At 38.1% G+C, this 27210-nt stretch overlaps 1 protein-coding gene across 7 annotated transcripts in view; it reads left to right on the forward strand.

Moving 5' to 3' along the window:
- The window catches only part of arhgef40 (Rho guanine nucleotide exchange factor 40), a 93821-nt gene that overhangs the window by 430 nt on the left and 66181 nt on the right, over nucleotides 1–27210 (forward strand). For 5 of the 7 annotated variants that reach the window (XR_015496545.1, XR_015496544.1, XR_015496543.1 and 2 more), the window contains exons 2-3: nucleotides 14235–14324; nucleotides 15537–15644. Coding sequence is in view for 2 of the 7 variants with exons in the window: in XM_087262314.1 (XP_087118440.1) it covers nucleotides 14235–14324; nucleotides 15537–15644 (198 nt within the window). In the remaining 5 variants the exon portion in view is untranslated. Of the gene's footprint in view, nucleotides 1–14234; nucleotides 14325–15536; nucleotides 15645–18076; nucleotides 18353–27210 lie in introns of those variants that run through there. The other 2 variants (XR_015496546.1, XM_087262315.1) reach the window with 1 other exon arrangement.

Raw genomic sequence — 27210 nt, forward strand, 5'->3', positions numbered from 1 at the left:
GTTGAGTTTGTTGCTGGAATTCGTTCACAAGCTAACTTATTCATAACCACTGTCTGTCCAGCAGGTCTGCAATGAAAGGAACTGGTGTTTCTTTGTTTGAAGCGACTGTAGGAATGTGCTGTATTTACAAAATCACCACAGTGATGGGGAAAATACCATTGATGCTAGTTATTTATTTACGGTATTAATGGAAAACGGCTTGTGCGGTTGATATTAAACGCTGAACAGTTTGACATTAGCTCAAATATTGACTTAATGTTGAGGGTTAAAAGGTGTAATCAAGTTTAATTAACAAAAACATTAGCTTAACGTTGGATTTGTCTACATTTGATTCAACAGTGGGTTCAATTCAGCCCAGCATTTGTTTATAGTCATGACTGTCATCAGACTAAACAAATAAAAATGGCGCTGAAACAAAACTTACAATAATAAAAGTGTCGCCAGCTTCTCATACTGCTCCTCATATTAATGCTGTATGAGTACTGTGCTGATAGTAATATTAGCGGTTGTATTGGTGGAAACTGTGGCTACTGTGGTAAATGCCAGACAGAACAGTGATGTGGGGAAATCCCCTCAGCTCATCACTCACTCTGTTCAGTTTCAGCTCTGTCTGGATGATGAAATGCTCCATATGAGGAGAGTATAGTGAAGTATAATGCAAATAACCTAAACTAAACAGAGTTTTTGTATATATAAAAGGCAGCAATACAGTTAAAACAGTACAATATGATCATTTAATAAAATTGCATACTTGAAAATGAGTGAAAGTAATATAGTTGGATAACATTTGTATAATATTTTTTTCTTCTTAATTTTATGACTTATTTGTAATGCTCTTACTTTCATTTGCTTCTGCTTGGTTTTTATGTGCACTTTAATCTCTGTATTTTGCTTAAATGTTGTCTGCCAAATCGTTGCAAACAATGTATTTGTGTTGAATTTAAACAAACAAATTAAATTTAGTAATGTTCAACTTAATTTATTTGTTTAAATGCAACGTAAACATTGTTTACAACCCCTTAACTTAAAAAAATTAAGTTAATGCAAGGAATCATCTTTGAATATTTTTTTCATTGTTGTTGAATCATTCAAAGCTTTGATTACCTTATGCGTATGCTGTTTTTAATATATATTTTAATGCAAAATCATATCCAGTGCAGTTAAAACAGTACATATAAATTGTAATATAATAAAATTGCATGCTTGAATGGGAGTGAAAGTGTAATAGAATAGTCGGATAACATTTCTCTTTGTGTTTTTATGACTTATTGTTAATGTTCTTGCTTTACATTTGCATCTGCTTGTTTTTTGTGTGCACTTTATTCTCTGTATTTTGCTTCTGCCTGTTGATTAATTCAAAGCTTTGATGACCTTATGCTGTTTTTAATATTTGTTTTAATGCTAGATTAAATACAGTGCTGTTAAAACAGAACATATAATACAATTGCATACTTGAATGGGGTGAAAGGATAACATCTGTATAATAGTCTTCTTGTTTTCATGACTTACTTTGAATGTTGCTTATATTTTGCTCTTCTTGTTTTTGTTCTGTGTGCGTGTTGTTTTCTGTGTTTGCTTCTACTTGTTGAATCATTCAAAGCTTTGAGTATGTTCTGCTTATAGTGTTTTTAATATTACCTTTGTGCTTGTGAAGCACTTTAAGTCGTATTTTATGTAAAATGCTATAAAATAAAGTAATGATAATTATTGTTATTATATAAAAACAACAAATATAACAGAGCCGCATAGTTAAATAAAAACAAATACATAAACAGAGTTGAATATTTTTGATTAATTTTCTTTGCTGTGTGACATTAGCATATAAGGAAAATATTAAAACTATGAGTTAATAGGTATTTAAATCACAGAATAACAGTAAACTGAAAAAAAAGTATGACTTTCATTGCATTTAATTAGATAGTTTGATATGAATTCACACAAATATAGCTGATGCTTTACTATAAGGTTCAGTTAATTAGTAAATGTAATTTAATAAGCAATACATTTATTGTAATATTTGCTAATGTTGGTTAATGAAGAAAAATATGGGCGGTGGTGCATGTTTGCCTCACAGCAAGAAGGTCGCTGGTTTGAGCCTCGGCTGGGTCAGTTGGCATTTCTGTGTGGAGTTTGCACGTTCTCCCCGTGTTCACGTGGGTTACCCCCACAAGTCCAAAGACATGTACAGGTGAATTGGGTATGCTAAAATTGATAGATTATAATAGATTAATAAAGGGACTGAGTCGAAAAGAATGAATAAATAAATGAAAATAAAGTAATTTGTTAACTCGCTATGCATTACTAAATGTTAACAAGCACAACTGTGGAGTTTAATAAATCGTTAGTATTATTATTAGTATTATTAACTATGTTTAATTAATAAATCAGCACAGATATTCATCATACTTATTTTTTTGTTAACTTATGAATGCATAAACCTTGTAGAGTCTCAAATTTCATTCATTCGTTTTCTTGTCGGCTTAGTCCCCTTATTAATCCGGGGTCTCCACAGCGGAATGAACCGCCAACTTATCCACTACGTTTTTATGCAGTGAATGTCCTTCCAGCCGCAACCCATCTCTGGGAAACATCCACACACACATTCACACACACACACTCATACACTACGGACAATTTAGCCTACCCAATTCACCTGTACCGCATGTGTTTGGACTGTGGGGGAAACCGGAGCACCCGGAGGAAACCCACATGAAGGCAGGGAGAACATGCAAACTCCACACAGAAATGCCAACTGAGCCGAGGTTCGACCCAGCGACCTTCTTGCTGTGAGGCGACAGCACTACCTACTGCGCCACTGCGTCGTCCGAGTCTCAAATTTAAGAGAAAATAGTAGTAATTAATAAAGCAATACAATAGATAATGCAGAATATTAAACTCATAGACAATTGTAGCTGAATACAGTTAATAACACATATATAATAAAACAGAATTGCATGGCTGAACAAAAAAAGCAGACTCTTAACAGGAATAGAACCGACTCTTGAAAGCATGAATAGTTTTCACGACTTTGCTGAAGTGAAACTGTGACGTTTTACAGCCAGAAAACTCTTGATAAATCAGGGACTGATGATGATTTCTGCTGTGCATGTGTGTGTGTGTGTGTGTGTGTATGTTACTGTCTGTCTGACGGTGTGTAAACAGAGCAGAAGAGCACTGATGCAGATGTGCCTTCAGCTGTGGTCACTGTGTGTGTGTGTGTGTGTGTGGAAGGGTGGAGCGTCTGGCTGGACAGAGAGAGAGAGAGTGCAGAGGGAGAGAGAGAGAGAGAGAGAGAGAGAAGTGAACAGACGTGATGGTGGTTTGGGTGAAGTTGCATTTTCCACATAACCTGAAATAGAGGCAGATGATTCATTTTCAGTTGGGAGAGGTGCGAGTGCATGGAAAACACATCAGTACAAACACACACATGTTGGTATTGATGGTTTACAAGGACTTTTCATAGGAGTAATTTATTAAACACGGTAAAAGCTACTTTACTATTATCCTACCTGTAAAATTAACTCTCTCAGGAATCCTGTGGCAATATTCGACTGTGAAGAAAACCCTGGTAATGAAGATGTTTAAGCATTCTGAATTACAAGGACATCAGGACATGTCCTCATTACCCACAATAATTGAGTATTTAAGTAACTTGCTCACACACATGACATTATACACATTTCTGTCAGTGTAAACTACTAAAACCAGCACACACACACACACACACACACACACACACACACACACACTTGTTAATTTGTCTTTATATGCTATTATCTGAATAGTAAACAGACTGTATATTCGCTCCCTCTCTTGGACTAAAGCATCCGCTTGTGACCCGTACATGCAGTGAACACTGTACACGCACATATATGTTAAAAATCTCACTCTACAGTGAGAAATATGTACAGCACAGATCTGTGCTTCACTGCAAAAGCATCGTGGAGGCCAGTGAGGATCAAAACAAATTCAGCAGAAGCATGTTGATCTACACAGATAACAGGTTTGGGGTCAGTAAGGTTTCAAATAATAATAATAAAGGTGCAATAAGCAGCATTTGAAAAAAAATGAATATCACATCACTGTCAGGCAGAGTCCCAAAACACACTTCCAGCCCCTCGGCTGTAGGGAGCGTGGCGAGAAACTATAGCAGGCATGCCCAAAAGGGGCGGGGACTTTTTTTAGGTTTATGGGCAGAATACCCAATCAGAAATAAGGGGTGTGTCTAGTATTGATAGTGGATCTATTAAAAAGAGGCGGGTTTACGATGGGTTATGAGCAGCCAATCAGCAGTAAGGGTCATGGTTAGTATTGATGGGGGTTATCTTAAAAACACACACACACATAAGAAATGCTGGGTTATTTTAACCCAAATATGGACTAACCCAAACATTGGGTTAAATTTGATCCTATTGATTTTACTTAAAAAGTAACCCAGCACTTGGATTAGTCCGTATTGGAATTGGGTTGAAATAACACATCATTTTGGGGTGGCACGGTGGCTCAGTGGATAGCACTGTCGCCTCACAGCAAGAAGGTTGCTGGTTCGAGTCCCAGCTGGGCCAGTTGGCATTACTGTGTGGAGTTTGCATGTTCTCCCCGTGTTGGCGTGGGTTTAACACATGCGTGTGTGTGTGTGTGTGTGTGTGTGTGTGTGTGTGTGAATTGATGTGTATGGGTGTTTCCCAGTACTGTGTTGCAGCCAGAAGGGCATCTGCTGCGTAAAACATATGCTGGATAAGTTGGTGGTTCATTCCTCAGTGGCGACCTATGAAATAGAGATAGAGCGCCCCCTGCTGGCCTCACTAGCACCACTTCCAACAGCAACCTAGTGTTCCCTAGTGGTCTCCCATCCAGGTACTGACCAGGCTCAGCCCTGCTTAGCTTCAGTGAGTAACCGGTGTTAGGCTGCAGGGTGATGTGGCTGTGGCAAAGTATAAAGTAGGATAAAGTATAAAGTTATGAGGATAAGTAAAGTGGGAGGGTCATGTTGGGTTATGGGCAGCCAATCAGCAGTAACAGGTGTGTCTAGTAATAATGACATACGGAGCGTGGTCGTGCTGGGTCATGGGCAGGTTTGTTTTGGTGCTTTCAAATATCAATATTGTTTATCAAAATTAATTTAGTGCATCTTTAACACCTTTTCAGTGATTTATTTCTACCTTTAATTTTATTCATCAATGGCGCATTAAGTTGGTCAAAATTGACTTTTATAATGTATCTTAATCAAGTCTCAATCATATCAAGTCAGTTTTTTCCTGTGCTGAATTAAACGTTTAGATTTAAGAAGCAGCACAACTGGTCTCTGTTTTTCGTACCTCGCTAAAACGATCTAAGATGATTTGGCAGATCCTGGATCTGTTCATCTTGATAACTGATCTCTGGCTAATTTGGTTCTTCAAACAAGTTCATGAATTAGATTAAAATGTCTGGATGAACTGATCTGAGATCGCTGCGTGTGTTGTGAGGGACTGATCTATCGATCCTTGAAATCATGATCAGCAATGCAATGATTGGCTGACGGCACAGCAGCGTAATGACATCATCTGATTAATATTCAATTATCCATATGAGCTAAGTTACATCAAATTTGTCGTAAACGGTTTGTTAAATATGACACGCAACTCATTTGTTGTGAGCTGCAGGCTTTACTCTTTCATGTGTCGAGAGTATTTAACAATTTATTTAGTTTTACAGTTAGAGCGCATTTTCTTTATTAGACTAGCCATAGTAGTATTATAGTAGCCGGTTTCTTAATCGGTGTAAAGAATAACTGGATGTTTACAAAAACATTTTGATATTGGTAAAGGCGTCTGCAACTTTTGAAGCATCAAATCACCGTCATATTAACTCTCAAAACATGTTTATGACTGCATAAATGTATTATTGCTTAAAAAAAAAGCAATTTCTATTATCATACACAAATTGTAATAACGCAATCTAAAAAGTTCATATCAATAAATTTTCTCTTTAAACCACCAGATGACAGTCTTTGTACTTTTATTAAATTAATTTTATTAAATAAATAAGTTTTATTAATATAAATTTTCTAACTATATATATATATATATATATATAAAAAAAAATAATAAATATATATATATATATATATATATATATATATATATATATATATATATATATATGTGTATATAACTACTACTGTAAGAAAATATCAGAATTCGGTACATACTTTCAGTTTTATCCTTGCTTGAACTGACCCGAATCCTGTCTAATCCTGTTTATATGAAATAAGCCTGCTCCCTAGCAGGTTTGAGCTACCAGAACTGTTACTATGACAACAACTCTCGGATCAGTTTTGAAGAACGAAACGATCCTGGATCGTGTCAAATCATCAATTACCAAATCCAGCTAATTGAGTAATCCACGTACGAAGAACGTTTCTAATGGTTTCAACATTAGTAATAATCTGAAATATTTTGTAATCATCAAATCAGCATATTATACCAATTTCTGAGTGAACATGTGACTCTGAAAATTGTCGAAATAATGCAGAGAAATCAGCGTTATATCACAGGAAATATTACATTTTTAAAAATATATTCACACATAATACCGTTATTTAAAATCGCAATATTTCACAGTGGTGTTTTGTTTCGCATACAATAAATGCAGTCGAGACGTCTCTTAAGAAACATGAACACGAATACAACATTTCTATTTCTAACAGTAATGTGTTGAATGCAACTCTGATAACTGGAGATGAAAAAGTGGCGTATATGTTGAGCAAACACTGACATCTATAGACGTATGCAAAATACGGCCAAAATTAGGATTGGAGATACGAGTCATCAGTTCCTGAAGTCTGCCAATAGAAACTGAATAAAGACACGATTGAAGACGACAGAAGCTGTGAGATCAGAAGTTCCTCTCAGAAAGAAGAAAAGAGTTCCTGCTGAATCTTACACCTCTCTTCCTCTTCTCTCTCTCAATTCAGTTCCTTGAAAATAAGTATCGCCAAGCATTGCAGATTACAGAAACACTGTTTGCTTTATTTATTTATAGAGCACATTTAAAAACAACAGATGTTGACCAAAGTGCTTTACAAAACGACCAGCATACAAAATCTATACCTATATAAAAAATTTGCAAAATATATAAAACAGATTAAAATTAATTACAATCAAAGGCAAGAGACAGAAGGTGATTTTTTAGATGAGACTTAAAAGCACTAAGTGAAGAACATGACCGGACCTGTAAAGGCAGACCATTCCACAGTCGGGGGGCTGCAGCAGAAAAAGCCCTGTCACACTCAATGAAAGCGTTAAGTCATTATATAATCGTGCACAGTTTGCACATTTAATTATTTTGCTTGTTTTATTTGTCACTTTAATATTTCAGATCACCAAATAAGTTTAAATATTAGTCAGTGATAACGCAAGTAAACGGCGAGGCAGTGGCGCAGTAGGTAGTGCTGTCGCCTCACAACAAGAAGGTCGCTGGTTCGAGCCTCAGCTCATTTGGTGTTTCTGTGTGGAGTTTGCATGTTCTCCTCGTGTTGGCGTGGGTTTCCTCCGGGTGCTCCTGTGTCCCCCACAGTCCAAACACATGCGGTACAGGTGAACTGGGTAGGCTAGATTGTCCGTAGTGTATGAGTGTGTGTGAATGTGTGTGTGGATGTTTCCCAGAGATGGGCTGCGGCTGGAAGGGCATCCACTGCGTAAAAACTTGCTGGATAAGTTGCCGGTTCATTCCGCTGTGGCGACCCCAGATTAAGCCGACAAGAAAATGAATGAATGAATGAATGAATGCAAGTAAACACATTATGCAGTTTTTAAATGGGGGTTTTATTTTTAAGGGAGAAAAAAAAAGCACAAAGTACATGATGCTGTGTGACAAGCCCTGTTTTACTGGTGAAAGTCCTGACCTGAATCTAATTGAGATGTCCCGGCTGCGTCAGTTTGCGTTCCTGTGTGGAGTTTGCATGTTCTCCCCGTTCTCCCCTGTTGTGGGTTTCCCCCACAGTCATGCGCTATAGGGGAATTGATGAACTAAATTGGCTGCTGGAAGGGCATCCGCTGTGTAAAACATACGCTGGAATAGTTAGCGATTCATTCCGCCGTGGCGACCCCTGATAAATAAGGGAATGAGCTGAAGGAAAATAAATGAATGAATGAATGAATGAATGAAAATTATTCAGATTATCTCTCTCTTTTTCCCACATTTGCTGCATCTGGATTTCATCATTCTGTTCTCTCTCTCTCTCTCTCTCTCTCTCTCTCTCTCTCTCTCTCTCTCTCTCTCTCGACTCTTTTCCGTTCGCATCTGCTGAGAAAGAGAGGAAGTTAAGCAGGAACAATGACACACTGCTGGCCACCGATCACACTGAGCACACAGACTAAAAGAAACGTGTGGAGATGTCATTATACACCTTCAGTTGCATTGCTATTTCAGGATCCTCTGTCTAACCTACACACATCACACGACATTTTGCAGAAACACTTTGACCATCTGTGTGTTCAAAACAACATATTTTCTTAATCTGACTAATCGTTTTAAGTTTAATTCACTTAAATATGTAAAAAAAAAAAGTAAAGTAAGTTAATTTATATCACAAACAGAACAGTGGGGTGGGGGGAAGGGGGTTGGAAGTGATCACAAACTGAATGGGGTGGTGCGAAGATGCAAACCCCCCCAACCTCGTTTTGCTTTAACTCTATTTTTCATGCATTTTCCCTTTTTACTCTAAAAGAATTGAATACAAAACAGAAAACGCAGCTAAAGAACTAAAGCAATGCCTGTCTGTAACTTCTCAGTGTTGACTGCAGTTGTGTGTGTGCAGATCTAAGATAAGATGCACATGCAAATCTGATGCTTTATAGAGAAAAGTAGAAAGATTGCAACCTAGACATGACTAGCTAAAGAGGACTGATGTGTTTTCTTGACGATATTAAACAACTTTTTATTCATCCTGACTTCACTATATGCATTATTAGTGTTGTCCTCAAATGACATCTTCACTGTACCCCCCCCACACACACTTTGGCCCCCAAATATGATCTTCATTCTGCTTTAACTCTGTTTTTCCTGCTTTCTTTTTCTTTATTCTGTGAAATAATCGAAAGCAAAAAAAGAAAACGCAGCTAAAGAAATAAAGAAATGCATATCTGTAACCTCCCAGTGTTGACTGCAGTTGTGTGTGTGCAGTTCAAAGATAAGATGCACATGCAAATCTGATGCTTTATAGAGAAAACTGGAAAGATTGCAACCTAGACATGACTATAGCTAAAAGGACTAAAGTTTTTGTTGACAATATTAAACAACCCTTTATTCATCCTGACTTCACTATGTGCATGTATTAGTGTTGTCCTCAAATGACATCTTCACTGTCCCTCATTTTGGCTCCAAAAATTCTCCTTGATTTGCTTTAACTCAGTTTCTCTTGCATTCCTTTTCATTTTACTATAAAATGATCAAATGCAAAACAGAAACGGGTCCCACTTTATATTAAGTGGCCTTAACTAATATGTACTTACACAGGATTTAATAGTTTGTTACAATGTACTTATTGTGTAAATACATGTATTTACTGTGTACTTATGCTTGATTAAATACCTGTATGTAATTACATCTATAATTAACCTTTGTAACTACATTTGTAAATACACTGTTGACCATCCCTTACACCTCAACCCACCCTTAAACCTACCCATGCCACAAAACCTGTCCATAACCCAACCTCTATCCCAACCCAAAAACACCACAAGTGTTCTCAAATACATTATAAACACAGTAAGTACATTGTAATTATTTTTTGATGTATGTACATAGTAGTTAAGGACACTTAATATAAAGTGGGACCCAGAAACGCAACTAAAGAAATATAAATAATGTCTGTCAGTAACCTCTCAGTGTTGACTGCAGTTGTGTGTGTGCAGTTCTAAGATACAATACACATGCAAATCTGATGCTTTATATAGAAAACTGGAAAGATTTTAACCTAGACATGGCTAGCTAAAGAGGACTGATGTCTAAAAGGTCTACAAAATGACATTTTTTGTTGTTGTTGACAATATTAAACAACTCTTTGTTCCCCTTGACTTCCAAATGTGCATTTATTAGTGTTGTCCTCAAGTGACATGTTCACTGCCCTCCCTTTTTTTGGCCCAAATGATTCTCATTTTGCTTTAACTCTGTTTCTCTTGCATTAATTTTCATTTTACTATAAAAGAATCAAATGCAAAAAATAAAATAAAATTGTTAAACAACTCTTTATTCATCCTGACTTTCAAATGTGCATTTAATAGTGTTGTCCTCAAGTGACATGTTCACTGTCCCCTTTTTGCCCCAAATGATTCTCATTTTGCTTTAACTTGATTTCTCTCGCATTAATTTTCATTTCACTATAAAATAATCAAATGCATAAAATAAAATTGTTAAACAACCCTTTATTCATCCTGACTTCACTATGTGCGTTTATTAATGTTGTCCTCTAGTGATATGTTCACCGTTTCCCCATCTTCCCTGCAGAAATCACCCTTGTTTTGATGTTTTCTTGCATAATTTTTTTTATCTTACTTTAAAACAATTGAATGCAAAAAAAAAAAACAAATAAAACTGCATGTCAGTAACTTCTCAGTGTTGACTGCAGTTGTGTGTGTGCAGTTCTAAGATACAATACACATGCACAGCTGATGCTTTATATAGAAAAGTGGAACGATTGCCACCTAGACATGACTAGCTAAAAGGACTGATGTGTTTTCTTGAGAATATTAAACAGCTTTTTATTCATCCTGACTTCACTATGTGCATGTATTAGTGTTGTCCTCAAGTGACATGTTCACCGTCCCCCATTATTGGTCCAAAAAAATTCTCCTCGGTTTGCTTTAACTCTGTTCCTCTTGCATTCCTTTATTATTTTACTATAAAATAATCAAATGCAAAACAGAAAATAAAGAAATAAAAATAATGCATGTCAGCGTAATCCCGCCGGTCCTATGCCACCCAACCCGTTCCAGGCTGGGATCGAACTGGCGACCTTCCGCATGGGAGTTGGTTGCTCTACCAAGGAGGCCAAAGACCATATCCTCTAGTGTCTGACGTTAGAGCACCTTTAGAGGCCAGAGGAGTGAGGTTTACCCGCACAGCACACACTAGCTGGCCTCTGCTACACTCACCCCCCTAAACCTCACTCCCGTCCGGGTCACGGCACCAATTTATCTCTTTTGCGTCTTGTGTTGTGTAAATAAATATTCACTTTGATATGTCTTTTTAGCGATTTATTGTTGTGAAAACAGTCAGAACAGTAACGCTGAACAGAACAGGGGCGCTCCACATGTAAAACAATAAACAAATGTTAACCCCTTCCTTCCCAATAGTATTTCAGTGGATGCAAGTGGAGAGATACGATATAACCCTGTTACATCAGCACCTTCCCCGTGTTGACTGCAGTTGTGTGTGTGCAGATCTAAGATAAGATGCACATGCAAATCTGATGCTTTATATAGAAAACTGGAAAGATTGCCACCTATATATGACTAGCTAAAGCCACACAGCTCCATCTTTAGTGTTGCTGACTATTTAGCATGTTTTAGTGTTGTCCTCGAGTGACATGTTCACCATTCCCCCATTTCGGCCCCCCAAAATGCTCCCAGTTCTGCTCGAACTCTGTTCCTCTCGCATTCTTCTTTCATTTCACTTTCTTTCCTGCCATTTTTCCCTCTCGCTTTGTTTTTCTTTCCTCGCCCTCCCAAACACGCTGGCCTTCCTGGCTGACTTTCGCTCTCTCCGTTCCCTCGTCTTTGTGTTTATTTCACTCAATGCTCGACTTCTGAGAGCATAATGTGTGTTTTGTGAAGACGCTCCGGCGTAATTGTTGTCAGATGATGTTCAGAAGCGGCTCCTGAGAGAGCGTTCAGGAGACGGCGAGAGGAATAAAGCAGAGGAAAATGTTCAGGGTTGCCATGACGACGGAACAGCCGTAACATAAACATCAGCGTTCATTCGTTTGTGTGTGTGTGTGTGTGTGTGTGTGTGTGTGTGTGTGTGTTGGTCAGGATGACTTTGGGCTTATGTCAATAGGCCTCATTCATAAAACACACACAGAAGTACGATCATTCTTATGTGAAGCGCTGAGATTAATCCAGTGCCACAGTTTCATGTAAGAGTACATTCATGGACAGTTGACAGTCTTTGTTCTGCACCTTTTATATTGTGCAATTGGGTTAGTATATAAGTGTAAACCCATGGGGATTTTTTTAGCTCATATATTTGAACATTTGTATGCATTTGCAATTCTAAAAAATATTGCAAATTTTAATTCATTCATTCCTTTTGCCTTCGGCTTAGTCCCTTTATTTATCTGGGGTCACCACAGCGGATGGAACCGCCAACTTATCCAGCATATGTTTTACACAGCGAATGCCCTTCCAGCTGCAACCCATCATTGGGAAACACCCATTTACACTCATTCACACATACACTACGATCAATTAAGCCTACCCAATTCACCTGTATTGCATGTCTTTGGACTGTGGGGGAAACACGCAACACGGGAAAAACATGCAAACTCCACACAGAAATGCCAACTGAGCCAGCCGAGTTTTGCAACCTTTTTTGCTGTGAGGCGAACGTGCTACCCACTGCACCACCAATATACTATTATATACTATAATAATATACTAAATTGGCCCTAGTGTATGAGTGTGTGTGTGAGAGAATGAGTGTGTGTGGGTGTTTCCCAGTACTGGTACACTACAGACAATTTAGCCTACCCAATTCCCCTATAGCGCATGTCTTTAGACTGTGGGGGAAACCGGAGCACCCGGATGAAACCCATGCCAACACGGGGAGACACAGAAACACCAACTGACCCAGCCGGGGCTCGAACCAGCGACCTTCTTGCTGTGAGGCGAATGGGCTACCCACTGTGCCACCGCGTCGCCAATATACTATTAAACTGTATACTTTAATAATATACTAAACTAGCCCTAGTGTATTTGTGTGTGTGTGTGTTTGTGTGTGTGTGTGAGAATGAGCGTGTATGGTTGTCTCCCAGTACTGGGTTGCAGCTGGAAGGGCATCCGCTATGTAAGACATATGCTGGATAAGTTGGTGATTCATTCCGCTGTAGCGACCCCTGATTAATAAAGGGACTACACCTAAAAGAAAATGAATGAATAAATGAATAAATGAAACGTTTATAATATTTTGGAGCAGTAAAGATGCTAAACAACTCAAATTAAAGCTGCAAGCAGCGATGAAAGGGACCTCGCACCCGGGCTCACCACCGCCTGGTGGCCTCAGGATGACAGAAAACAGCGAACAATAATAGTTTAAGCAAATATAAATTAAAAAATCACAGATTTATGCCGAGCTTCCTTCTGTCAGCAGGTGGCACTATAATTGTGACTCAATGTTTTTTTTTTAAGAGGCTTTTGAAGGTATTGGCATGTTTGACGTGTGTGCCAATTTTTGTGAATCGTAGCCCGGTGGCGCTGTCGAGTAATTTTGCCACGCCCACTTTTGAAACCTATAACAAACTTAAATGTTCACCACTTCTAGGCCGTGTGCAAAGTTTCATGAGTTTTTGGCCATGTTCAGACCCTCAAAATCGCGATTCATTCCGGAAAAGAAGAAGAAGAAGTGGAAGAATAAAAATAAACAGAGCAATTCCAATAGGGCCTACGCACCGTTTTGGTGCTCGGTTCCTAATAAATCATTGACTTTTGCTGTCTTCATTAGTTTGCAATGCACTAATTAAAAATTGAAAGGGCATCTTTGGAGATCTTTCTTCTCTCTGGATGTTAAGTAAATCCGCTGCACTGTTCAGCATGTTTGGATGTTGGTTTATAATGTTGAATCGTGGGCTCACCAGAAGCTTTTGATTTTGAGGGTGCTTTCTGCTGCACTAAAAAATAAAATAAAATAAAAAACATGCATAAAAAAAAAAAATAAGTCTTAAATATCCCGTAGGAACAGTATGACAGAAAATATTTGCAGGTTTAACACCGTTTCCAAACCGTGGTAAACCCTGAAACCAGTTATCCCCCCATGCCTATATCTCAGATAAGCGCTTCTAGAATTGAGTGAAGCTGTTGAAAAGGTCACGATGTCCGTTTGGCCCACAGGAAGTCTTGGATGCTCTCTGGAACACAAAACAGGAAGTTGTGTCCAGGAGGAGGAAGAGTAAAACAAGCTGTCGGCTGTGATGAGTAACATGTGAAGCGTCTGGTCAGTGTGTGTGTCTTTGTTGATGATAATCTGTGTTTCAGGGTTCAGAGGCGGTCGAGGACTGTGTGCAGGGGGCGCTCTCGTCTCTGTATCCTCCGTTTGAAAGCACCGCTCCTCCTCTCCTCTCTCAGGTGAGACCATCAGTATCTGCTTTATCACTATATTCTGTCAGCTTTAGGACTGATTGGGCTGCTGGGATTCTGAAAGATGACAAAAATAAATAAAAAAATAAAAACCCAATAGACATCCATTGGTCATTAGTTTCTGTTTTCTAAGGATATTCCGTCAGTTTTAGGACGGATTAAGCTGTTTTGATTCTGGAACATGAAAAACTGAACAATATCAAATGGACTTCCATTGATTTCTCTGGATATTCTGTCAGTTATCTGATTGAGTGTGTTAGGGATGCACAATATACCCACATAGCAAAATTTCTCTGGCCCAGCTCTGGCCCACACAATCAGGTTTTGCTTGGCCCACATGCCGCAGTGAATTACGGTACATGACTGGACCAGATCTGGCTTCCAGACAAGGGCCAAACACGGACCATATCTGGGCCAAGTCTCAGCCAAGTTAATAACTCATAACTGGGCCTGAACTGGGCCAGATAGGTTGGTGTGTCACGATTGCAATGAAATTGATAAACCCATGGAGTGATGCGCTTTAGGCACGCTATGGGCACGCTCTTTCTCAAAGTGACCTGATTGGTAGAATTTTTTATCTTTACTCAAAAATGATTTTAGTGTATTTTAAATGTGGGTCAAGACTGGCCAAACTCACATGGCCCACTTATCACATTTTTAAATCTGGGCCAAATACTACGTTTTTCATCTGGCCCAAATCTTGTGTGCCGCCTTAAAAACGGTGCCAAACTCGGGCCATGTTTGGCCCACATGCTGTATGCCAGTGCCGGATGAACGCCTGCTGTGCCAGCTTTATGCCAAATCTGGGCCAGAATTCTTTGCTACTAGGGTATCGTTTCAGCATTGGAATCGCAATGTCGAATCTGCAATAGTCACATTAATGGATGTGCAATGAATAAAGAGCTAGTTGAACCATAATAGTGGGAACTTTGATCATTTGCATGTGTTTTTAAGACATGTGACTGAGCATTTCTGTTTTAACCAGGTGAAAAAAATAACCTGTCTCCAGTATTTTGAATTTGTACTGCAATACACAGTTCAGCCACTAGTTAATAATACATACAGCACTTTTAATTATCAAACATACTTGTGCTAAGTAACATCCTTACCGTGAAGGCTGTCTTGATGTTTTAGTCGTCTAAGTAGTTTTCATTTTCCCGTCTTGAAATTCCTTGATTTAAAGTGAATGTGTTTTTCTAGGTGTTCTCCGTACTCGAGTCCACCTACCAGCATGACAGCTTGAGATATCTGCTGGATTTCTTCATTCCTGCCAAGCACCTTCTGCATAGATTACAGCAGCATGCATGTGTAAGTGTTCACTTATTAGGGGTAACTGCACGCTCAGGCTTGCACACCCACACCAGCACTTTCAGATCGTTTTCTCAAGTGCCACTTGCTGCTTGGTCGGGTGAAGCGGCAGGTCCGGAGACCCAACTGCATGCTCCTTCATGACAGTCCTTGCTGCAGAATACAGCTTGATGACATACTGGACCAGGTCCACTACATAATGGACAATCGCCTACGCCAACCCCTACCATAAACCCAACCATCACAGTAGTATGGGTTACCTTAGTGGGCGGTACAATGTCCACTACTTATTGGACTTGGTCCAGTTTGTCATCGTGACTACAGACTGCAGCCAGGACATCTTAGCACTCTCTAGCTCAGGGGTGGCCAACCCTGTTCCTGGAGAGCCACCTTCCTGCAGATTTCAGTTGCCAACACACCTGCCTGTAATTATCAGGGTTCAGGTCCTAATTAATTGGTTCAGGTGTGTTTGATATGGGTAGCAACTGAAATCTGCAGGAAGGTGGCTCTCCAGGAACAGGGTTGGCCACCCTTGCTCTAGCTAGTAGCAACAATAGACACTTGACCCTAACCCTTATGATAGGTCTGGAAGTGCTGGTCTCAGCGTGCAGTTGGGTCTCTGGGCCTGCAGCTTCATCATGTTGCTTATTAGGGATGTCTGGTAGCTATGTCATTATTAGGCCCAATCCCAATTCTATTTTTGTACCCTTACCCCTTTCGAGTGTGGTCCTGAAAAATCTCAGTTTGAAGGGGTATCTAGCCCTTCCGCTTAGCCCTACACCTTTAAGAGAATTAAGACACCACTACCCCTTCATGTGAATACGCAAAACGAGGGGTTAAGGGGAAGGGCTAAGGGGTAGAATTTGGATTGGGCCTAATGCTGCATTCACACCAGATGCGGAATGCGCGTCAAGCGCGAGTGATTTACATGTTAAGTCAATGCAAACGCGCGAATAGACATCCTGCGGCACGATACGCGTAAATGGCACAGCGCGAATGATGCAAATGGCGCGGGGCGAATTAAGCGTTTTGCGCATTTGACACGCTTAACGAACGTTACGTGCGAATCTCTTGAGTTGGAAAATCTGAACTTCAGCGGACATTCGTGCCGTGTTAACCAATCAGGAGCTTGCTCTTGTGGGGGCGTGATTGTGACGTATCGCCTGTTGTCGGTGTCCCAGGGGAAATCCCTCAGCAGACACTGACAAGAAGTTCATCAAACTGGGCTGGGCTCAGTCAGAAGCACCGCTGAAAGCCTCCATCAGCCAGGTTCAGTTTCTGGAGGAGTCTATGAGCTTCAAGAGCTGGATGCACCTCTGAAAGGATTTAGTGGACTCAGACACGACTCTAAACGTATCGACGCTGTTTATCATCCTTCATAAAGCACATAAACACTGTTATTTTCGTCATAAAATCCATGTTAGCCCTGTAGCTATGAAGCTAGAGTCACGGGGCAGACAGAAGCCCTGCCCATCACGCCAATCTGCGTCTGTTCTGAAGTGGGTTTGACGCGCGAATGAAGCGAGTAAACTTAAATGTTCACGCTGCAATTTACACGCGAATAGCGCAATTTATCCGTGCGTTCCGCGTCTGGTGTGAACACAGCATTACTCTTCACTGTGCTTTGGGTTACAGTGTTGTTTGAACTCTTGAGATTGCAGTTACTTTTATTTTTCATTCAGTCTAGGATTTTGCCTGGTGGACAATAAAAAGGTGCAAACTTGCAGTGTAGGAGGGATGCCACCAATTTCAAGAAACTAGAATATCAGACGTGCCTTTTTTACTTCAGTTAATAAGCAATTTCCCACAAACACTCCCACAATGCTCTGGCAAGCAACTAGCAGCCACCCAAAACACCTCAGACATTTACACAGACAAAAACCACTTATTTTCGTCGTCAGAAATGCTTGGAATCATTGACATCATAATCTATTTGTAAATATGTGACTTATTTTGTGGAAGTATGCATGTCATTTTGCCCTTGTTTTTGTTTTTGGACCATGTGTGTCCATAATAAAGTAAATTTTATATAATAAACTTACAGACACTTTGCTCATACAAACATGGAAAGTACCTGGATGTTTGACCCATGCGATGTATTTTTGGTTATTTCCAAAAATATACCCATGCAACATAAGTTTTGTCATCCAGGGATACAAACAAACAAGCTAAATGCTCACTATGAAACTCTTTCACATGAAAGCATAAAACACACACACACACACACATTCTCAGCCGTCTCTGTTTTCATTGTCGCTACGAGAAGCTGCCAGGGACAAGAGCCTCGGTCTGAGTCATGACGGTAATTCCTACCATATGTGTGTGTGAGAAAGAGAGAGACCAGGGCCTGAGAAAGACTGGAGGAGTGTTGGGTTGAGAAATGGGGGAGGGATAAACAGACCGAACACTGGGGCACATTGAGAACATTAGACGGAGAAACTTGGGGCTGTTCACTGGAGGAAGAAGCAATACGACTTCACAGCCATTCTCTAGACGGGCTGAAGATAGTTTTATGTCTTTGAAAATAACTTTAGATTGTAAAGCAGAGGGCGGGCTTTCAGAAAGTAGGGAGGATGATGTGGGAGGGGCGTGGATTCCTCAGCATAATTTGATCATGGTCCTGTGAGTGGGCACGGATGAGGGGGGATTCGTGTCATGGGATAATTGGGCCTATAAGCTAAAAGAAGAGAGAGCTTTTTGGTTGTGAGGTAAGTAAGATGAGAATGCATTAATGTAGGAAGTACCTGTGCAATGTATGAGAATACGACACTTAAAGATTGAAGGTCAGGGTAATGAGCAAAGGTGCACTGGTCTTGAAGATCCTAAATAACAGTCAAGAAAAAGACTCCCTAGAAAGTTGTGCCTATAATAGCAGTTTAGAGATATATAAAGACGCAAAGAATAGTTATTAAACCTTAAATTTGTATCGATTAGGTATGCATGTCGCATGACAAATACTGTTAATGTTATTAGATTGCATTTGAATTTGAGAGAAATCTTTATTATGGTGGCTTGAAAAGCCAACATACTGTTATCTCACTTAAACTTATTAGGCTGGCTTGTGTAGCAAGCCAGACTACTGTTATCCTATTAAACTTATTATTATTATTAGGCTGGCTTGTGTAGCAAGCCAGACTACTGTTATCCTATTAAACTTATTATTAGGCTGGCTTGTGTAGCAAGCCAGACTACTGTTATCCTATTAAACTTATTATTATTAGGCTGGCTTGTGTAGCAAGCCAGACTACTGTTATCCTATTAAACTTATTATTATTTTTCTATATTATTCTTCTTCTGAGACTAAAAATTAAACTCTATCTCGTCCTAGGCCATTCAAGCTATGACCATCAAACTTGGGTCAGACCTCCGAACTATTCTGACTCGAGTTGCTATATCCTTTCCGACTGATCCGACTTTCGGTTTCCCGAAAAACGTCCCGGGACTGTCGGAAAAATCCCATAGACGTAACATTGGATCAAACTTTGTGACCTCATAACTCCGCATCAGAATGTCACACAGACTTCTAACTGGGCTCATTTAACTCAGACTATCAAACTGCCAATGACTGATCACCTTTAAACTTTCTGGCCACGCCCTAGCAACCACTTTTGGACCCTAGAAACCGTCCCATAGACTTCCATTGCAAAAGACTCATTGACTTTACATGGGATCAAACTTTGTGAGCTCATAATTCTGCATCAGACTGTCCTACAGACTAATGGCTAGGCTCATTTAACTCAGTCTAGCCAGCAGCCAATCACCGATGGCCTTTTAACTTTCTAGCCACACCCTAACAACCAGATACTGCACCCTAGCAACTGTCCCATAGACTGCAATTAAAGAGGTTCAGACTGATATTGTCATGCTGCAGTGTGATAGAGACATGGGGGTTGTGTTTAACTGTTCATACTGGCAAGAAGCTTTTATACATCATCAGTCTAAGCTGTCAATCAACTCCATAGCAACAAAACAGACTAACCTAGCAACGATATGGCACCAGCTATATCTCAGCATCAGAACATCGTAGAGAGGCGGGGGTTGGCTTGTTTGACTCATGCTCTTACACCATCTATCTATCTATCTATCTATCTATCTATCTATCTATCTATCTATCTATCTATCTATCTATCTATCTATCTATCATCTATCTATCTATCTATCTATCTATCTATCTATCTATCTATCTATCTATCTATCTATCTATCATCTATCTATCTATCTATCTATCTATCTATCTATCTATCTATCTATCTATCTATCTATCTATCTATCTATCTATCTTTATCTACCTCTACCTATCTATCTATCTATCTATCTATCTATCTATCTATCTATCTATCTATCTATCTATCTATCTATCTATCTATCTATCTACCTCTATCTATCTATCTATCTATCTATCTATCTATCTATCTATCTATCTATCTGTCTGTCTGTCTGTCTGTCTGTCTGTCTGTCTGTCTGTCTGTCTGTCTGTCTGTCTGTCTGTCTATCTATCTGTCATATCTATCTATCTATCTATCTATCTATCTATCTATCTATCTATCTATCTATCTATCTATCTGTCTGTCTGTCTGTCTGTCTGTCTGTCTGTCTGTCTGTCTGTCTGTCTGTCTGTCTGTCTATCTATCTGTCTCTATCTATCTATCTATCTATCTATCTATCTATCTATCTATCTATCTATCTATCTATCTATCTATCTATCATCTATCTATCTATCTATCTATCTATCTATCTACCTCTACCTATCTATCTATCTATCTATCTATCTATCTATCTATCTATCTATCTATCTATCTATCTATCTATCTATCTATCTATCTTTATCTACCTCTACCTATCTATCTATCTGTCTATCTGTCTGTCTGTCTGTCTGTCTGTCTGTCTGTCTGTCTGTCTGTCTGTCTGTCTGTCTGTCTATCTATCTGTCTCTATCTATCTATCTATCTATCTATCTATCTATCTATCTATCTATCTATCTATCTATCTATCTATCTATCTATCTATCTATCTATCTATCTATCTACCTCTACCTATCTATCTATCTATCTATCTATCTATCTATCTATCTACCTCTACCTATCTATCTATCTATCTATCTATCTATCTATCTATCTATCTATCTATCTATCTATCTATCTATCTATCTATCTATCTGTCTGTCTGTCTGTCTGTCTGTCTGTCTGTCTGTCTGTCTATCTATCTGTCTCTATCTATCTATCTATCTATCTATCTATCTATCTATCTATCTATCTATCTATCTATCTATCTATCTATCTATCTATCTATCTATCTATCTATCTATCTATCTATCTATCTATCTACCTCTACCTATCTATCTATCTATCTATCTATCTATCTATCTATCTTTATCTACCTCTACCTATCTATCTATCTGTCTATCTGTCTGTCTGTCTGTCTGTCTGTCTGTCTGTCTGTCTGTCTGTCTATCTATCTGTCTCTATCTATCTATCTATCTATCTATCTATCTATCTATCTATCTATCTATCTATCTATCTATCTATCTATCTATATATCTATCTATCTATCTACCTCTATCTATCTATCTATCTATCTATCTATCTATCTATCTATCATCTATCTATCTATCTATCTATCTATCTATCTATCTATCTATCTATCTATCTATCTATCTATCTATCTATCTATCCATCATGCTAACAACATGCTAATTCATGCTAGAATCATGCTAGTTACATGCTAATTCATGCTAGAATCATGCTAGTCACATGCTAATTAATGCTAAAATCATGCTAGTCACATGCTAATTCATGCTAGAATCATGCTAACAACATGCTAATTCATGCTAGATTCATGCTAATTTATGCTAAAATCATGCTAGTAACATGCTAATCCATGCTAGAATCATGCTAACAACATGCTAATTCATGCTAGATTCATGCTAGTAACATGCTAATTCATGCTAGAATCATGCTAGTATCATGCTAATTCATGCTAGCATTGTGCTAACAACATGCTAATTCATGCTAGAATCATGCTAGTAACATGCTAATTCATGCTAGAATCATGCTAACAACATGCTAATTCATGCTAGAATCATGCTAGTAACATGCTAATTCATGCTAGAATCATGCTAACAACATGCTAATTCATGCTAGAATCATGCTAGTAACATGCTAATTCATGCTAGAATCATGCTAACAACATGCTAATTCATGCTAGAATCATGCTAACAACATGCTAATTCATGCTAGAATCATGCTAACAACATGCTAATTCATGCTAGAATCATGCTAGTGCAATGCTAATTCATGCTAGAATCATGCTAACAACATGCTAATTCATGCTAGAATCATGCTAGTAACATGCTAATTCATGCTAGAATCATGCTAGTAACATGCTAATTCATGCTAGAAGCATGCTAACAACATGCTAATTTATGCTAGAATCATGCTAGTAGCATGCTAATTCATGCTAGAATCTTGCTAGTAACATGCTAAATCATGCTAGAATCATGCTAACAACATGCTAATTCATGCTAGAATCATGCTAACAACATGCTAATTCATGCTAGAATCGTGCTAACAACATGCTAATTCATGTTAAAATCATGCTAACAACATGCTAATTATTGCTAAAATCATGCTAGTAACATGCTAATTCATGCTAAAATCATGCTAACAACATGCTAATTCATGCTAAAATCATGCTAGTAACATGCTAATTCATGCTAGAATCATGCTAACAACATGCTATTTCACGTTAAAATCATGGTAATAACATGCTAATCTATCTATCTATCTATCTATCTATCTATCTATCTATCTATCTATCTATCTATCTATCTATCTATCTATCTATCTATCTATCTTTTCTTACTTTTTAAAACTGTTTAAACTAAATAAACTATTACCGTCAGGCTTTCACAAGCCAGCCTCAAAGTTTGTTCTCAAACTTTAAGAATCTAGTTATTAGGCTGGCTTGTGTAGCAAGCCAGACTACTGTTATCCTATTAAACTTATTATTATTTTTATTATTAATATTATTATTCTTCTTCTGAGACTAAAAATTAAACTCTATCTCCACCTAGACCTTTCAAGCTATGACCATCAAACTCGGGTCAGACCTCCGAACTATTCTGACTCGAGTTGCTATATCCTTTCCGACTGATCCGACTTTCGGTTTCCCGAAAAACGTCCCGGGACCGTCGGAAAAATCCCATAGACGTAACATTGGGTCAAACTTTGTGACCTCATAACTCCGCATCAGAATGTCACACAGACTTCTAACTGGGCTCATTTAACTCAGACTATCAAACTGCCAATGACTGATCACCTTTAAACTTTCTGGCCACGCCCTAGCAACCACTTTTGGACCCTAGAAACCGTCCCATAGACTTCCATTGCAAAAGACTCTCATTGACTTAACATGGGATCAAACTTTGTGACCTCATAACTCTGCATCAGACTGTCCTACAGACTAATGATTGATCTCATTTAACTCAGTCTAGCCAGCAGCCAATCACTGATGGCCTTTTAACTGTCTAGCCACACCCTAACAACCAGATACTGCACCCTAGCAACTGTCCCATAGACTGCCATTAAAGAGGTTCAGACTGATATTGTCATGCTGCACTGTGATAGAGACATGGGGGTTGTTTTTAACTGTTCATACTGGCAAGAAGCTTTGATACATCATCAGTCTAAGCTGTCAATCAACTCCATAGCAACAAAACAGATTTACCTAGCAACGATATGGCACCAGCTATATCTCAGCATCAGAACATCGTAGAGAGGCGGGGGTTGGCTTGTTTGACTCATGCTCTTACACCATCTATCTATCTATCTATCTATCTATCTATCTATCTATCTATCTATCTATCTATCTATCTATCTATCTATCTACCTCTTTCTATCTATCTATCTATCTATCTATCTATCTATCTATCTATCTATATATCATGCTAACAATATGCTAATTCATGCTAGAAACATGCTAGTTACATGCTAATTCATGCTAGAATCATGCTAGTCACATGCTAATTCATGCTAGAATCATGCTAGTCACATGCTAATTTATACTAGAATCATGCTAACAACATGCTAATTCATGCTAGAATCATGCTATTCACATGCTAATTCATGCTAGAATCATGCTAGTAACATGCTAATTCATGCTAGAATAATGCTAGTAACATGCTAATTTATGCTAGAATCATGCTAGTAACATGCTAATTCATGCTAAAATCATGCTAGTAACATGCTAATTCATGCTAGAATCATGCTAACAACATGCTAATTCATGCTAGAATCATGCTAACAACATGCTAATTCATGCTAGAATCATGCTAGTAGCATGCTAATTTATGCTAGAATCATGCTAACAACATGCTAATTTATGCTAGAATCATGCTAGTAACATGCTAATTCATGCTAAAATCATGCTAGTAACATGCTAATTCATGCTAGAATCATGCTAACAACATGCTAATTCATGCTAGTAACATGCTAATTCATGCTAGAATAAAGCTAGTAACATGCTAATTTATGCTAGAATCATGCTAGTAACATGCTAATTCATGCTAGAATCATGCTAACAACATGCTAATTCATGCTAGAATCATGCTAGTAGCAAGCTAATTCATGCTAGAATCATGCTAACAACATGCTAATTTATGCTAGAATCATGCTAGTAACATGCTAATTCATGCTAAAATCATGCTAGTAACATGCTAATTCATGCTAGAATCATGCTAACAACATGCTAATTCATGCTAGAATCATGCTAGTAACATGCTAATTCATGCTAGAATCATGCTAACAACATGCTAATTCATGCTAGAATCATGCTAGTAACATGCTAATTCATGCTAGAATAATGCTAGTAACATGCTAATTTATGCTAGAATCATGCTAGTAACATGCTAATTCATGTTAAAATCATGCTAGTAACATGCTAATTCATGCTAGAATCATGCCAACAACATGCTAATTCATGCTAGAATCATGCTAGTAGCATGCTAATTCATGCTAGAATCATGCTAACAACATGCTAATTTATGCTAGAATCATGCTAGTAACATGCTAATTCATGCTAAAATCATGCTAGTAACATGCTAATTCATGCTAGAATCATGCTAACAACATGCTAATTCATGCTAGAATCATGCTAGTAACATGCTAATTAATGCTAGAATCGTGCTAACAACATGCTAATTCATGCTAGAATCATGCTAACAACATGCTAATTCATGCTAGAATCATGCTAATTCATGCTAAAATCATGCTAGTAACATGCTAATTCATGCTAAAATCATGCTAGTAACATGCTAATTCATGCTAAAATCATGTTAAAAACATGCTAATTCATGTTAGAATCATGCTAATAACATGCTAATCTATCTATCTATCTATCTATCTATCTATCTATCTATCTATCTATCTATCTATCTATCTATCTATCTATCTATCTATCTATCTATCTTTTCATAGTTTTAAAAACTGTTTAAACTAAATAAACTATTACCGTCAGGCTTTCACAAGCCAGCCTCAAAGTTTGTTCTCAAACTTTAAGAATCTAGTTCTATATTATTATTCTTCTTCTGAGACTAAAAATTAAACTCTATCTCGTCCTAGGCCTTTCAAGCTATGACCATCAAACTTGGGTCAGACCTCCGAACTATTCTGACTCGAGTTGCTATATCTTTTCCGACTGATCCGACTTTCGGTTTTCCGAAAAACGTCCCGGGACCGTCGGAAAAATCCCATAGACGTAACATTGGATCAAACTTTGCGACCTCATAACTCCGCGTCAGAATGTCACACAGACTTCTAACTAGGCTCATTTAACTCAGACCATCAATCTGCCAATGACTGATCACCTTTAAACTTTCTGGCCACGCCCTAGCAACCACTTTTGGACCCTAGAAACCGTCCCATAGACTTCCATTGCAAAAGACTCTCATTGACTTTACATTGGATCAAACTTTGTGAGCTCATAACTCTGCATCAAACTGTCCTACAGACTAATGGCTGAGCTCATTTAACTCAGTCTAGCCAGCAGCCAATCACCGATGGCCTTTTAACTTTCTAGCCACACCCTAACAACCAGATACTGCACCCTAGCAACTGTCCCATAGACTGCCATTAAAGAGGTTCAGACTGATATTGTCATGCTGCAGTGTGATAGAGACATGGGGGTTGTTTTTAACTGTTCATACTGGCAAGAAGCTTTGATACATCATCAGTCTAAGCTGTCAATCAACTCCATAGCAACAAAACAGACTAACCTAGCAACGATATGACACCAGCTATATCTCAGCATCAGAACATCGTAGAGAGGCGGGGGTTGGCTTGTTTGACTCATGCTCATACACCATCTATCTATCTATCTATCTATCTATCTATCTATCTATCTATCTATCTATCTATCTATCTATCTATCTATCTATCTATCTACATCTTTCTATCTATCTATCTATCTATCTATCTACATCTTTCTATCTATCTATCTATCTATCTATCTATCTATCTATCTATCTATCTATCTATCTATCTATCTGTCTGTCTGTCTGTCTGTCTGTCTGTCTGTCTGTCTGTCTGTCTGTATCCATCTATCTATCTATCTATCTATCTATCTATCTATCTATCTATCTATCTATCTATCTATCTATCTATCTATCTACATCTTTCTATCTATCTATCTATCTATCTATCTATCTATCTATCTATCTATCTATCTATCTATCCATCTATCCATCTATCTATCTATCTATCTATCTATCTATCTATCTATCTATCTATCTACATCTTTCTATCTATCTATCTATCTATCTATCTATCTATCTATCTATCTATCTATCTATCTATCTATCTATCTATCTATCTATCTATCTACCTCTTTCTATCTATCTATCTATCTATCTATCTATCTATCTATCTATCTATCTATCTATCTATCTATCTATCTATCTATCTATCTATCTATCATGCTAACAATATGCTAATTCATGCTAGAAACATGCTAGTTACATGCTAATTTATACTAGAATCATGCTAGTAACATGCTAATTCATGCTAGAATCATGCTAACAACATGCTAATTCATGCTAGAATCATGCTAGTAACATGCTAATTCATGCTATAATCATGCTAACAACATGCTAATTCATGCTAGAATCATGCTAGTAACATGCTAATTCATGCTAGCATCGTGCTAACAACATGCTAATTCATGCTAGAATCATGCTAGTAACATGCTAATTCATGCTAGAATCATGCTAACAACATGCTAATTCATGCTAGAATCATGCTAGTAACATGCTAATTCATGCTATAATCATGCTAACAACATGCTAATTCATGCTAGAATCATGCTAGTAACATGCTAATTCATGCTAGAATCATGCTAACAACATGCTAATTCATGCTAGAATCATGCTAACAACATGCTAATTCATGCTAGAATCATGCTAGTGAAATGCTAATTCATGCTAGAATCATGCTAACAACATGCTAATTCATGCTAGAATCATGCTAGTAACATGCTAATTCATGTTAGAATCATGCTAACAACATGCTAATTC

The sequence above is a fragment of the Danio rerio genome, chromosome 7 (genome assembly GCF_052040795.2).
Source record: "Danio rerio strain M-AB ecotype USA chromosome 7, GRCz13ab, whole genome shotgun sequence".
NCBI classification, from domain to species: Eukaryota; Metazoa; Chordata; class Actinopteri; order Cypriniformes; family Danionidae; genus Danio; species Danio rerio.